The sequence below is a fragment of the Oncorhynchus nerka genome, linkage group LG21 (assembly GCF_034236695.1).
Source record: "Oncorhynchus nerka isolate Pitt River linkage group LG21, Oner_Uvic_2.0, whole genome shotgun sequence".
NCBI lineage: Eukaryota > Metazoa > Chordata > Actinopteri > Salmoniformes > Salmonidae > Oncorhynchus > Oncorhynchus nerka.
Window position 1 is genome coordinate 21025729 of NC_088416.1, and position 16028 is coordinate 21041756.

General features: G+C 45.3%; 1 protein-coding gene across 1 annotated transcript; it reads right to left on the reverse strand.

The window, feature by feature from the left end:
• Positions 1–1641: 1641 nt before the first annotated feature.
• Positions 1642–11205, reverse strand: LOC115104069 (nuclear receptor subfamily 1 group D member 1-like). The gene is made up of 7 exons (XM_029625245.2): positions 10717–11205; positions 6888–7160; positions 6511–6744; positions 5735–6390; positions 5428–5613; positions 5085–5295; positions 1642–2634 (listed from the first exon to the last, which is right to left on the reverse strand). The coding sequence occupies exons 1-7, from the start codon at positions 10775–10777 to the stop codon at positions 2438–2440; spliced, it is 1818 nt and encodes a 605-aa protein (XP_029481105.1). The 5' UTR covers positions 10778–11205; the 3' UTR covers positions 1642–2437.
• Positions 11206–16028: the final 4823 nt, after the last annotated feature.

A 16028-nucleotide genomic window follows, 5' to 3' on the forward strand; every position in this document is an offset into this window, starting at 1 on the left:
TGGCAGTCTCTATGGGGGTACCACAGGGTTCAATTCTCGGGCCGACTCTTTTCTCTGTATATATCAACGATGTCGCTCTTGCTGCGGGTGATTCCCTGATCCACCTCTACGCAGATGACACCATTCTGTATACATCTGGCCCTTCTTTGGACACTGTGTTAACTAACCTCCAAACGAGCTTCAATGCCATACAGCACTCCTTCCGTGGCCTCCAACTGCTCTTAAATGCTAGCAAAACCAAATGCATGCTTTTCAACCGTTCACTGCCCGCACCCGCCCCCCCGACTAGCATCACTACTCTGGATGGTTCTGACCTAGAATACGTGGACAACTACAAATACCTAGGTGTCTGGATAGACTGTAAACTCTCCTTCCAGACTCATATCAAACATCTCCAATCCAAAATCAAATCTAGAATCGGCTTTCTATTTCGCAACCAAGCCTCCTTCACTCACGCCGCCAAACTTACCCTTGTATAATTGACTATCCTACTGATCCTCGACTTTGGCGATGTCATCTACAAAATAGCTTCCAATACTCTACTCAGCAAATTGGATGTAGTCTATCACAGTGCCATCCGTTTTGTTACCAAAGCGCCTTATATACCACCCACCACTGCGACCTGTATGCTCTAGTCGGCTGGCCCATGCTACATATTCGTCGCCAGACCCACTGGCTCCAGGTCATCTTTAAGTCTATGCTAGGTAAAGCTCCGCCTTATCTCAGCTCACTGGTCATGATAACAACACCCACCCGTAGCACGCGCTCCAGCAGGTATATCTCACTGGTCATCCCCAAAGCCAACACCACCTTTCCTTACAGTTCTCTGCTGCCAGTGACTGGAACTAATTGCAAATATCGCTGAAGCTGGAGATTTACATTTCCCTCACTAACTTAAACGTCAGCTATCTGAGCAGCTAACCGATCGCTGCAGCTGTACATAGTCCATCTGTAAATCAAATCAAATGTATTTATATAGCCCTTCGTACATCAGCTGATATCTCAAAGTGCTATACAGAAACCCAGCCTAAAACCCCAAACAGCAAGCAATGCAGGTGTAGAAGCACCTGCATTGCTTGCTGTTTAAATAGCCCACCCAATCTACCCACCTCATCCCCATATTGTTTTATTTACTTTGCTGCTCTTTTGCACACCAGTATCACTACTTACACACCATCATCTGCTCATCTATCACTCCAGTTTTAATCTGCTAAATTGTAATTACTTTCCTACTATGGCCTATTTATTGCCTTACCTCCTCATGCCATTTGCACACACTGTATATAGACGTTCTTTTTTTTCTATTGTGTAATTGACTGTACGCTTGTTTATTCCATGTGTAACTCTGTGTTGTTGTTTCTGTCACACTGCTTTGCTTTATCTTGGCCAGGTCGCAGTTGTAAATGAAAACTTGTTCTCAACTAGGTAAGCCTGGTTAAATAAAGGTGGAATAAAAAAATTGGTCAGTACGAACTGTTATTCCCACTTTAGTGTTGTCAGCATCCTAAGTGAGTATTGTGACATGTGGCTGACTGATACGTAGCACAGCCCTCTAAATGCTCGGTGATGTCTCTCCAACCCAGTCCCAGACAGAAGTAGAATAACAAGATTGGTAAGACAGAAAAAGATCACACAAAGGAATTCAAGTAAGTATTTTTTTTTATATATAATTCCTTCATTACATAAAACATTTTTGAAATACAAGTCTGGATATTGTTTTTCATACGCATACACTCAAATGGAATTTTATACATTTCTACCCACACATTTACAACTTTGCACCTTAAAGCATTTCATCTCAACAAAAATATATATATTATACACATTTTTTCTAACATTTCAAGTAGGTCTATTGATGTTTGTAGCTAGATATTTACAAATTTGTACAAACTCAGTTTGCAGTATGAAGAAAGTATACAACAATGCATAAATTTGACTAATTATTTACAGTCATGATAAAACAGAGAGCAGATGGTTTTAATATGTATCTAGCAGCCTCTTGGAAGGAACCAGGCCTAGCTGGACATGTGGGGTAGAAAAGTCCCATGCTGCTTTTGGTTCACCTCAACCGACTAGTGGTCTCTGGCCCCCTCAGACCAGCTGGTGTAGAGGGGGCACTTGTTCTGGGCAGTTTTGAGCTGCGACCACCCCAACCTCCACCCAAAATCATTTATGTAGAGGGCTTAGTTTCCCTCCTCTCCACGGGTCTATTAGCCTTACCCATATCAGTTGTCAATCACTGTCTCTTGGCCATGTTATTGGCTGAAGCGCACATCAGTCAACTCGGAGGCGGGCGGGTGTCCCTGAAGGGGGTAAGCGAGCAGGCGGAATCAGATCGCGTCACCTCCCCCAACTTAGCCGACCAACCACCACTGTCTGTGAGGTGGAGATGAGCGACGAGTCCAGACAGGTTTTCTTGTCATCAGTGGTGACATTCTTATGTGTCGATGCGGAAGGACAGCAGCTTCTCTGAGTGCATGTTGTTGAGTGTGCGCAGGTCGGGCATCTTCAGCAGCAGCTTGGTGAAGCGAGAGACGTCACAGGGGTTGCTCTTGCTGACCAGGGCACGCAGCGCTCTGATCAGAGACTCCTGAAGCAGCTCCACTGAGTTAATGTTCTCGATGCCTGAGCGATCTGAAAGAGGACAGAGAAGAAAGAGAGCCCCGTTAGACTAATTCACACTTTAGTACAGACCATTACTATGCCATAATAGTGAGTGATTTTTTTAGGTTTCAAGTGTCATCGTCAATGTTCCCCATCATTTTTTCCGGCACTAAGCAAATTTCAGGTCTGCTGAGCGCAAACTTGAACATTGTGGAAATTCTGTGCAACTTCCAGCGAGTATTTACTGTGAACGCTGAGGCTGTACCCACTTTAAGTAACATTTTCAGACAGTGGTCAAGTAGGCTACTGTGGCTATTTGATCATAATGTAGGCCTACCAGATTGGCCTACCATCAAAAACAATGGAAAAATGCATTCCATAACATTTTAACATGGAAATAGCTGTTCTATCATTCAGCAGAAAGTAGCAGCCAATGTGCGGTGTTCAATGTAGGCATACATTCCATTAGACTTTTGAAAAAACATCCAGGGCTTGACTGAAAATGTTGTGTTGTTCGATGAAACCACTTTACAAAATATTACAGTGAATCAGACAAATTATGCTACTTAATGCCTATTGGCTATTTAGCTTATTTAAGACTCTCTCAAAATACAACACTGCCCCTTTAAGACACAAAAAAGCTCTTTATCTAACTCCCTTTTCAAAGATGTCTAGAAATATTCACGTTTTGTGCTCTTGTAGGAAGCAATCACTCCCCCATTGCTGAATACAAATTATCAGAGACTTGGGCTAATAACTCACTAACTATCAAAGGATATGAACAAGTGTACACACGTGGCTGCATGCATCTCTTGCTTTGATCTCAAAACAAGTGAATCTACTCATGACTGCTCATGCTGTAAACACAGTCCAGTTCCAAGTGAATGCCACAGATCCATATATGGCAATATTTGCATATAGGCCTACTGCAGCTCTGATTGGTTATGCCGCACTGGACTGTCTAGAGTTTGGGCTGAGTCGTGTGTGTCAAAACAATAGAATCCTACTCCGATGCGTTCTGCCGACAACAAAATATCTTGCATACTTTGTTTTGTTTCGGTATGTTGCATTTAAAGTGCTACTGGATCCTAGACTTCCTGACGGGCCGCCCCCAGGTGGTAAGAGTAGGCAACAACACGTCTGCCATGCTGATCCTTAACACTGGGGCCCCTCAGGGGTGTGTACTTAGTCCCCTCCTGTATTCCCTGTTCACCCACAACTGCGTGGCCAAACACGACTCCAACACCATTATTAAGTTTGCTGACGACAACAGTGGTAGTCCTGATCACCGACAACGATGAGACGGCCTATAGGGAGGAGGTCAGAGAACTGGCAGTGTGGTGCCAGGACAACAACCACTCCCTCAATGTGAGCAAGACAAAGGAGCTGATCGTGGACTACAGGAAAAGGCGGCCGAACATCGACGGGGCTGTAGTGGAGCGGTCGAGAGTTTCAAGTTCCTTGGTGTCCACATCACCAACGAACTATCATGGTCCAAACATACCAAGACAGTCGTGAAGAGTGCACGACAAAACCTTTTCCCCCTCAGGAGACTGAAACGATTTGGCATGTGTCCCCAGATCCTCAAAAGGTTCTACAGCTTCACCATTGAGAGCATCCTGACCGGTTGCATCACCGCCTGGTATGGCAACTACTCAGTATCTGACCGTAAGGCGCTACAGAGGGTAGTGCAAACAACCCAGTACATCACTGGGGCCAAGCTTCCTGCCATCCAGGACCTATATAATAGGCGGTGTCAGAAGAAAGCCCATAAAATTGTCAGAGACTCCTGTCACCCGTTATAGACTGTTTTCTCTGCTACCGCACGGCAAGCAGTACCGGAGCACCAAGTCTAGGACCTCAACAGCTTCTACCCCCAAGCCATTAGACTGCTGAACAATTAATAAAATCGCCCGTAGACAATTTACTTTGAACCCCCCCCCCCCTTTTGTACACTGCTGCTACTCACTGTTTATGATCTATGTATACTTCACCACTTCACCCCCACCTACATGTACAAATTACCTCAACTAACCTGAAACCCGCGCACACTGACTCGGTACTGGTGCCCCCTGTATATAGCCTCGTTATTGTTATTCTTATTGTGTTATTTCTTATGATTACTTTTTATTTTAGCCTACTTGGTATTTTCTTAACTCTTCTTGAACTGCACTGTTGGTTAAGGGCTTGTAATTAAGCATTTCACGGTAAAGTCTACACTTGTTGTATTCAGCGCATGTGACAAATAAAGTTTGGTTTGATTCCCCCAGTAAATGGAAATGTTGATATCGTTAACTAACGGTGAAAACTCCAGAAAGTTGAGTGAAGTTCAATCTTGTGATCCTCTGCGCGGGCTGTTATTTCTTCTGCGGGGCAGTCCCGGTGGAGCTGCGCACCTGCGTGCAGCTTAGAGGGAACACTGGTCACGCTGACTGCTTAGATAGGTTGTTAAAAGTAATAAGGCTTTGCATTGTTCTTACCTGCAGACACTAGCACTACAGCAGTGAAGAGACCCAGCTCCTCGGCCGTGAGTTCCAGGGAGTTGAGTTTCTCGCTGAATTCAAACATGGTGTCTAGCAGGCCTCCCATACCCATGCCCTTCAGGGCCTCCAGGCTGTAGGTGGCACCAGAGATGAAGGTGACAGTCTGCTCCTTCACGTTGAAGAGAGAGGCAAAGCGCACAGTCAAGACCTGTAACAGAAGAAAGGCAAAAGTAAGTGAGTGGTGAGTCATTGAATCTTCTCAAGCTGTGAGTATTTTTGCTTATCCCTGTGTGAAGGATCTTTGCATATCTGTGTTTGCACACATTTCACGGATGCCTACCTCAAAGGTGCCAGCCTTGAGCAGGGTGACTTGGTCGTTCTCAGAGAGTGCACTGAACCCTGGAATATGCTTGGCGAACTCTACCACCTCGCGCACAGCCGGCGTGAAGCTGAGCGAGAAGTCCTCCCAGATCTCCTGAGGGGTCTTGTTGGGTTTGTCTTGAGGGCACATGTTCATTGGACATGCCTGGAGGAGCGAGGAGAATCGTAATCAGCATTTTCCTATATGCTATGACTACCTGCCATTATTATTGACAATCTTTGACGTCAAGATCTTTTCAATGTTGCTACTCTGTTCAGTGACTCACCAGCACAATGTCCTTGTGGTTTTTCCATGAGAAGTTCTGCCCCTGGGGAACGCTGCTGGTCTCAATGCCTTGGTGGCACCCGAACAGGTTGCTGTTGTGGAACTGCTTGCCATTGTTCTGGTGATGTCTGTCAGACATGGCCTGGGAGCCATGGTGCTGGAGGCCCACGTTGTTGTTGTGGTGGTAGATTGTGTTGAGGCCGTTCTGATGGTAGCCAGCAGAGCAGTAGTTGGAGCCCCAGTTGTCCACCTCTCCGTTATGCTGTCTCGTGGACTCGCCCAGCTTGTCGTGGGCGTAGACGAAGGTCTCACGGTGCGCCCGGGCAATGGCCGTTATGGTGCAGTCCACCCCAGGGCTGGGGCACAGGGGTGGAGAGCTGGCCAACAGTGGCGGGCTTTGGGTGGTTGGTGGGGGCAGAAGGGAAGCAGGGGCTTGTGCTGGAGGACAAGGGGAAGGAGCAAAAGGCAGGGCCTGAGGCTGGGGTGCCACAGTCAGACCCGGGCAGGGAGAGGAGGAAGTGGGAGATGGGGGAGAGTTGTGGGTCAGGCTGGCCAGCTGGAACTCATTTTGCATGTTGTTCATGTTGTTCATGGCGCTCTGCATCTCTGCGAGCATGCGCTGCTTCTCACGCTTAGGTATTCTGCCAAAGCGAACAGCTGGGGAGAGAGAAAGAGACATGTAGAGACAACAGTCCTAACAGGGATGAGAGTGTATCAGATCTATTAGACCTTTTGTGGCTATATGCGTCATGTTTTAGCCTGTGAAGCTGTACTTACCATCGCGAGACATGCCCACGGACAGACACTTTTTGAAGCGGCACTGCTGGCAGCGGTTGCGGTTAATCCTCATGATGGTGCAGGTCTGGTTCTTCAGGCACTTTTTGTACTGGATGTTCTGCTGGATACTGCGTCGGAAGAATCCCTTGCAGCCCTCACAGGCATGGACGCCATAGTGGAAGCCTGAGGCGACGTCTCCACACACTTTACACAGCAGCACCATCCCATTCAGTTCTGTTACAAACATAAAGAGTAGAACCGACAATGAGTCCAAATTCCAAAAACACTCAAAGCTGCAGTTCCAGCAGTGACAGATGGGGGTGCACAATCTGGAGTCATATAAAGGATTGTAGTTCTGGTAAGGTGGGTCTACTCACTGGTAAGGCTTGCCACGGACTTGCTGGTGGAGCAGCGAGAGATGCTGTTGTCATTACGACCCCTAGGCCTTGGGGACCCTCCGGAGCCGGAAGAGGAGTTGCCATCATCACCATTGGAGGAGCTGGAGCTGCCGGAGTAGGCATTGGAGAATCTCTGGGAACCATTGGGGGAGGGAGGGAAGGAGGCTCCGAAGGAGTTCTCGCTGTACATAGACACCGGGCTGGTGTGATTCGGTGAGCAGCCACTGGAGCCGATGTAGGAGATTACGCCCCCTGGTGGACAAAATAAAAAGCGAGAGGACCACTTGTTAGAATGGATGCATGGTTTAAAAACAGTGAGATAATTTGATTTGTCACATTTGGTGCTGCGTTCTTTGACTCTCTAACCACTGTACATCAGTCAACTGACAGTGAGGATTGATGGAAACTAAAACAGAGGAGGTAAAGAGGAAGAGGGTTGGAGAGAGGACGCCCACTGGTTAGGATTGACATTGTGCCCATTCATGTTCACTGACAAAAAACGAGGGGGCGGATGCAACTTTGTATCATTCTGTACATTCCAAATGTTCCCTTAGCTACCCAGGACAGTTATGCAAGGAAACTGTGGCAATGTTAGGATAACCATAGCAACAGGGTGGCTGGAGAGAGTCCAAGAAGACAAGTGACTGGAAAAGAACATTGCTTTCCAGGAAATGTTGGCAGGAATGGCTGCCCTGACTAGCTTTCCGTTTATTTTTCTAGTTCAGAGGTCACCACTCTTACCAAAACAGAAGCCCTGACCACAGAGTACATTTATAGGAAGCCAAAAGGGCAAGATTGTCCTGCGTGGGTTGTGCCACGTGAGCAAGCATCACCTACAGAACATTATTTACATTATGGAAGAAGCTATTGCAGCATGGAGAATGAGCGCGTTCTTTTTGGATGCAGCCCAATAGCACAGGCAGTGCTATTGCTGTTGTGCTGTCTCATTGGCCAGATATAGCCACCCACACGAGTGGATTTAGATACTCTTGTGCTCTCTCTCTCTCTCTCTCTCTTTGTTGGAACTCTCCTGACAACTTTCACTTGCCCTACTTCCCTTTCTCTCCAACTCTCCCTTTTCACTCTCCGTGAAACTCCCTGTTCTTCTCTCTCCACACCCCCTCCCCTCTGTATTCTATCTTGCTCATACTCTGTTTCTCTTCTCCCTCTCTCACTTTCATTCTCTTTCTCCCTCCCGCTTGTTCTAATCCAGCTGCCTCGGTTTCTCCCCGCTGTGAAGGCTAATTCTCACAAGTTCCGTCCCAGAATCACGTTTCGCCACAGCTGGCCACCCACTACACCAACTCGTGCCCGGTCGCCGGGGGGTGCCACGCACAAGGCTACCGGGGATGGCTAATCGCTTTTTAAATGCCAAATGGTGTACCCCGCCCTTGCCACTTACAGCGTCCCCGCCGAAACCCGAACCCACAAAGCATATGCCCAAGACTTTCTGCACATCCTGTTGACTCCAATTAACCTGTGCTCTAATACCAGATCAACTGTATTGTGTTGTTGTTAGGAGATAATGTGTTGTTGTGAGGAGATGACGTGTTGTTGTGAGTCGATAATGTGTTGTTTTAAGGAGTCTTTGATACCTTTGCAATACATTTTATTGGTGTTGTTGAGGCTTTCAATTGATGATGCCCTTGAAAGCCGTCTTTATGATTTAATTTCCCTGCATTGATAGCAAGCTGCCCACCTACTGTATGTTTGGGTGGGGCCTATTGAAGGATGGGATCGTTGTTTTGTGCTTAACAAAACCAAACTCCATACTTCTGTTCTGTGAGCCTGACACAGGATGAATTCCAATTTCCTGATTGAACAAACAGTCTGTCCTGTTCTGTTCTTTTTGAGACATTCCAATCTCAGAGTCCAGCAAGCCAGGCAGCCCTGGAGGAGAAACATATTTCACTGTGGAAAGGAACATAAGGTCTTATAGGGTCACTGTGTCAGGTGTCACCACAACATCCACAACACGTGTACTTCCTTGTCCTGCATGTTTCTATAGTATTAAGGCTCCTCCCCCTCTCTGGCCGCCTCGTGTTTTCACTCCCTTTCCTCTGTCTTCCAACTCCTGTCTTTCTATCTCTAAAAAAAAAGGTATTACCCACAATAACCAATCAGTGAGTGGAAAATAAGATTGCTTGTGTATCAAAATCAATTACCTGCCATTTAAACCAACACTTGTACAGTCAATGTGAAATGAAGAAAACACATCAATAGACATAGCTATGAATGTTGAATTAGTCTTAGTGAGTAAACATACATTCAGAGTGAAGTATTTGAAAGAAATATAATAATACATCGAAAGCTATGCATGGGAGAGCCATAGAATGAAAACAGGCTGGGCTGCATACTTGTGTTGCTCGAGGAGCAGCACTAGAGCAGGCTGGCTGGAGTACATTCTAGTCACGCCCTTACTCAACGTGCGCGCTTCCAACTTCAGGTTACTCAACGAGACAGGCAGCCTAAAAAAAAAAAAGACTTGCAACCCGACTGGCTGTGCAATACACGCCGATTGAACACACCAACTGTTTCTAGGACAGCCTCACGTTCCCTCCCGCTTAGCGCTATCCATGGTACCCAATAGACAGCCAATTCCCACAAGATATTATCATGTAATTTACAATATACTTGCTGAATATAACCGAACAGCTTGGTATCTATCTATGTTTTCACTTTGCTATGTTGTAGCTGTACAATATCATTTTATGTATTGAAAATGCATTTACTCTGAACCTATATTCAAATGAATGATACCACTAAATGCTTTATTAGACCTACTATCGCCTTGCCCTAATGATAATATAATAAAGGTAAGCCCAATATTTTGGACATCTTAGATAACGAAAGGGAATGTCCCAATCACCCTGCAAGTATTTGGTTATGCCTGTGTAATTATGTCAGAAACAACACATTATGCCTTACATAAATGTTCGTGTCCCACTTTTCAATATAACACGTGACTGAATGATGTCCGGATCGAATCGCAAGAATTACACCCGCAAGCTATCCAATAGCAGTGCACACATGGCATCCAAGACTGCGTCACCCATGGGACTCTGACGAGCAATTATGTAATGAGCTTGCTCTCTATACCAATGGAGATTGGTGGAGAACAGTGAATGAAAACAAAACGCACATGGCTAGCTTGGCCGGCCATGTGAATTGGGCAAAAACATGCGCGGATGTCTGCATCAAAGCGATGTCCGTCCCCCTGACATGACCTACTTCCCCTCGAATTATTTTAGAGCACTGTGTCTTAACCCATGATGTTCTAACTATCACACGTACACCATCAAACAATGTATAGTATTTAAAATACTTATTGATACAACATTTCTTCATTTTACTTTTACTGAGGCCAGTAATTCGTCCTTGACAATGACAGTTATGTCGAGCGGTTCCGGTAAAAATCTATAGGCTACAGTAATGACAACACACAGCCATCAGTTAATTCAAAATACGAGGAATAGAGGAATAGGCCTACTTCAAGCCTCGTAAATCAGGCACTGAGGTTTGGCATGAGGAGAACTGTACAGAGACCTATTGAACTTTACCCCATCTAGTGCATCACAAGGATGATTCCATCAACCACGTAAATCCCATACAAAATTGGCTCTACTTAATCGACAGGTGTACATCAATACAATTACAACTCATCATTGATTTACGCATTGCGGACTGATAAACAACCAACTGTAAAGAGCTTCAACAGACTGCCAATAAACCAGGTAGCCAAAACACATTTGAACCCCAAACACGGTATCCATTACACATGCACAACAAAATCATCCAGAATATTTACCTGTGTTGTTGTTATTTGTGTCCATTGCTGTTGTTGCCAACCTGAGCTCCAAAGCATTCATATAGATATCGGTTCAAATAGAAAACAGTTTAGGAAAGGATCATTTCCCTTCTGGCGAGGTTCTTGGCAAAAAGCAGGTCCTCTATTCTCTGTTATAACGATGTCATTAAGTAACTATAATAAAAGCTCTGTATGAGTTCGAATACTCATTCAAATACTTAGAACCAGGGTTAATAAACTGTACCAAAGGATGCATCTGCTATCGAGCAAGTTCCCGCGTAATGTGAATCGCTTCTCTGTGAGCACTGCCAGTGAAAAAAATTAACGAAAAGCGTCTATGCTGTCACAGGCTCTATCCGTGTAGGTCTGAACCGCAGTTTCCAAGTCGGCCTGGTTTTGCTCAGTCTCCCTCATCCCTAGGAAAGGAACAAGGACGCACTGCATGCATGCCCGCACGGGGCTGAAAACGGGACCATGTGACCCCCGGGGAGTGCCTCGTGCCCCATTGACACACTTTTTTCTCCGAACACATTAGCTTTTTTTTTTTAAAACCTGCGCACATGGAGACCGTAACTCCGCCTACGAAAACGCCTACGAAAAATGTGGGAAAATAATGTTTTAGCTTTAAGGGATAGGACAATATTTTAATATCACAAAATTGCCCAACGCCATTGCGCAATGCCATGCACATGTTCCATCCATCATTCAAATTATGTCTAATTTGGGTTTAATTGGACGTGCCATTATATACTGGCTCACAAAGGGCTCCCCTTTTCATGTCTGGTTGGAATGTGGATGTGACCACAGACACTCACTTGACACATTGAAAAGATTAGTGTGACCTGTTGTGAAGCAAGGAACATGCCATGTCAAACATCTTAATATCATCAAGAACAAGGATTAGCTTTTATTCAGCTTTTCTGTCAGTATTGCAAGCGATGGGAATGCAAGCGATGGTGGTATAGAATACAACAAAAAACTGTCCAAGAACTCTCCAGAATGAATGCAGATAAGTATCATAATACCTTATTTATTACCATTTTATTACCAGTGCTTTTGTAATAGGAAAACTCTGCAGGATCAAAAGGAGCGAACCATTTCTGCCAGAATGTTTACAGCGCCCCACTCCATTCTATGCTGTGCACATTGTCCTCACACTCCCACATTGTGCTGCTGTGGGTACATGTAAAGATCACCTAGCCCCATTCTGCGACTACCCCTGAAAATCTAATCTATTTCCCATTACACGCAGCTAGCACATTTGGATCATTGGAAGTTGTGGGAATGTAAATTGGTGGTTTCGCATTCGTGGTTCGTGGTTTCCCAACGAACCCATACGTTTCCAGACTGGTAAAATGGAATGTTTAGTAACTATTCTGTGAACTGAAGTGAAAATTTTGCCTATTATGGGAACGTTTATTTTTAGGTTGCAGGGAGGTTATGAGAACGGTTTGCTCTAGTTTCTTGAATGTTTTTCTGAGAGGTTTTATTAACGGTCTGAGAATGGAAATTATTTAGAGGTTATTTAGAGTTTTTTTTATAACTTCCTTAAAACTCTTTAGAACCCATAGCAGCCATCGATGACCTTTCTTTGAAATACTATAGTGGTCGCGAACGGCCTTGTTTTTCTAACAATAATACACTATATATACAAAAGTATGCGGATGTAACAGTATAACTTTAGACCGTCCCCTCGCCCATACCCGGGCGCGAACCAGGGACCCTCTGCACACATCAACAACAGTCACCCACGAAGCATCGTTACCCATCGCTCCACAAAAGCCGCGGCCCTTGCAGAGCAAGGGGAACCACTACTTCAAGGTCTCAGAGCAAGTGACGTCACCGATTTAAACACTATTTAGCGCAAACCACCGCTAACTAAGCTAGCGTTTCACATCCGTTACACGGACACCCCTTCAAATTAGTGGTTTCGGCTATTTCAGCCACACCCGTTGCTGACAGGTGTCTAAAATTGAGCACACAGCCATGCAATCTTCATAGACAAACATTGGCAGTAGAATGGCCTTACTGAACAGCTCCGGGACTTTCAACGTGGCACCTTCATAAGATGACACCTTTCCAACAAGTCAGTTTGTATAATTTCTACATTGCTAGAGCTGCCCCAGTCAACTGTAAGTGCTGTTATTGTGAAGTGGAAATGGAGCAACAACGGCTCAGCCGCGAAGAGGTAGGCCACACAAGCTCAAAGAATGGGACCGCCAAGTGCTGAAGCGCGTAGCACGTAAAAATAGTGTCTCCTCGGTTGTAACACTCACTACTGAGTTCCAAACTGCCTCTGGAAGCAACTTTAGCACAGTAACTTTTTTATCAGGAACATCAGGAAATGGGTTTTCATGGCTGAGCAGCCGCAAACAAGCCTAAGATCACATGTGCAATTCCAGGCGTCGGCTGGAGTGGTGTAAAGCTCAACCACCATTGGACTCCGGAGCATTGTAAACGCGTTCTCTGGCCATCACTCTTCATCATCTGGCAGTCTGATGGACAAATCTGGGTTTGGTGGATGCCAGGAGAATGCTACCTGCCCCAGTGCATAGTGCCAACTGTAAAGTTTGATGGAGGAGGAAAAAGGGTCTGGGGCTGTTGTTCATGGTTCGGGCTAGGCTTCACTTAGTTCCAGTGAAGCGACATTTTAACTCTACAGCAAACAATGATATTCTAGACAATTCTGCACTTCCAACTTTGTGGCAACAGTTTGGGGAAGGCCCTGTCCTCTTTCAGTGTAACGGCTTTCTTCCTGGGAAGGAGAGAACCAAAGCGCAGCGTGGTGAGTGTTAAACATCTTTAATAAAGACGAATACTGAGAACACTACAAATATACAAAACAATACATGTGAAAACCGAAACAGTCCTGTGTGGTGAAACAAACACAGACACGGAAATAATCACCCACAAACCCCAACACAAATCAAGCTACCTAAATATGGTTCCCAATCATAGAAAATGACTAACACCTGCCTCTGATTGAGAACCATATCAGGCCAAACACAGAAACAGACAAACTAGACACACAACATAGAATGCCCACCCAGCTCACGTCCTGACCAACACTAAAACAAGGAAAACACACAAGAACTATGGTCAGAACGTGACATTCAGCATGCCATTTTTTAATTTTATTTAACCTTTAATGAAGGAAGTCAGTTAAGAACAAAGGTTTATTTACAATTTTTATAGTTAACAAAAAAATTATTCACCTTTATTTAACCAGGTAGACTAGTTGAGAAAAAGTTCTAATTTACAACTGCGACCTGGCCAAGATAAAGCAAAGCAGTGTGACACAAACAACAACACAGAGTTACACATGGAATAAACAAACATCCAGTCAATAATACAATAGAAAAAGTCTATATACAGTGTGTGCAAATGAGGTAGGATAAGGGAGGTAAAGGCAATAAATTGCCCATAGTGGCGACATAATTACAATATAGCAATTAAACACTGGAGTGATAGACGTGCAGAAGATGAGTGTGCAAGTAGAGATACTGGGGTGTAAAAGAGCAAAATAAATAACAATATGGGGATGAGGTAGTTGGATGGCCTATTTACAGATGGGATATGTACAGGTGCAGTGATCTGTGAGCTGTTCTGACAGCTGGTGCATAAAGTTAGTGAGGGAGATATGAGTCTCCAGCTTCAGTGATTTTTGCAGTTTGTTCCAGTCATTGGCAGCAGAGAACTGGAAGGAAAGGCGGCCATAGGAGGAATTGGCTTTGGGGGTGACCAGTGAAATATACCTGCTGGAGCGCATACTACGGGTGGGTGCTGCTATGGTGACCAGTGAGCTGAGATAAGGCGGGGCTTTACCTAGCAAAGAGTTATAGATGACCTGGAGCAAGTGGGTTTGGCGTTGAATATGAAGCGAGGGCCAGCCAACGAGAGCATACAGGTCGCAATGGTGGGTAGTATATGGGGCTTTGGTGACAAAACGGATGGCACTGTGATAGACTGCATACAATTTGCTGAGTAGAGTGTTAGAGGCTATTTTGTAAATGACATCGCCGAAGTCAAGGATCGGTAGGATAGTCAGTTTTATGAGGGTATGTTTGGCAGCATGAGTGAAGGATGCTTTGTTGCGAAATAGGAAGCTGATTCTAGATTTAATTTTGGATTGGAAATGTGAGTCTGGAATGTGAGTCTGGAAGGAGAGTTTACAGTCTAACCAGACACCTAGGTATTTGTTGTTGTCCACATATCCTAAGTCAGAACCGTCCAGAGTAGCGATGCAGGACAGGCAAGCAGGTGTGGGCAGCGATCGGTTGAAGAGCATGCATTTAGTTTTACTTGCATTTAAGAGCAGTTGGAGACCACGGAAGGAGAGTTGTATGGCATTGCAGCTCGTCTGGAGGTTAGTTGACACAGTGTCCAAAGAAGGTCCAGAAGTATACAGAATGGTGTCGTCTGCGTAGTTGGGTAAGAGAATCACCAGCAGCAAGAGCGACATCATTGATGCATACAGAGAAAAGAGTCGGCCCGAGAATTGAACCCTGTGGCACCCCCATAGAGACTGCCAGTGGTCCGGACAACTGGCCCTCCGATTTGACACACTGAACTCTGTCTGAGAAGTAGTTGGTGAACCAGGTGAGACAGTCATTTGAGAAACCAAGGCTATTGAGTCTGTCGATAAGAATGTGGTGACTGACAGAGTCGAAAGCCTTGGCCAGGTTGATGAATACGTCACAGTATTGTATCTTATCGACGGCGGTTATGATATCGTTTAGGACCTTGAGCGTGGCTGAGGTGCACCCATGACCAGCTCGGAAACCAGATTGCATAGCGGAGAAGGTACGGTGCGATTAAAAATGGTCGGTGATCTGTTTGTTAACTTGGATTTCGAAGACCTTAGAAAGGCAGGGTAGGATAGATATAGGTCTGTATCAGTTTGGGTCTAGAGCATCTCCCCCTTTGAAGAGGGGGATGACCGCAGCAGTTTTCCAATCTTTGGGGATCTCAGATGATACGAAAGAGAGGTTGAACAGGCTAGTAATAGGGGTCGCAACAATTTTGGCAGATAATTTTAGAAGGAGAGGGTCCAGATGGTCTATCCCAGCTGATTTGTAGGGGTCCAGATTTTGCATCTCTTTCAGAACATCAGCTATCTGGATTTGGGTGAAGGAGAAATGGGGAGGCTTGGGCAAGTTTCTGTGGGGGGTGCAGGGCTGTTGACCGGGGTAGGGGTAGCCAGGTGGAAAGCATGGCCAGCTGTAGAAAAATGCTTGTTCAAATTCTCAATTATCGTGGATTTATCGGTGGTGACAGTGTTTCCTAGCCTCAGTGCAGTGGGCAGCTGGGAG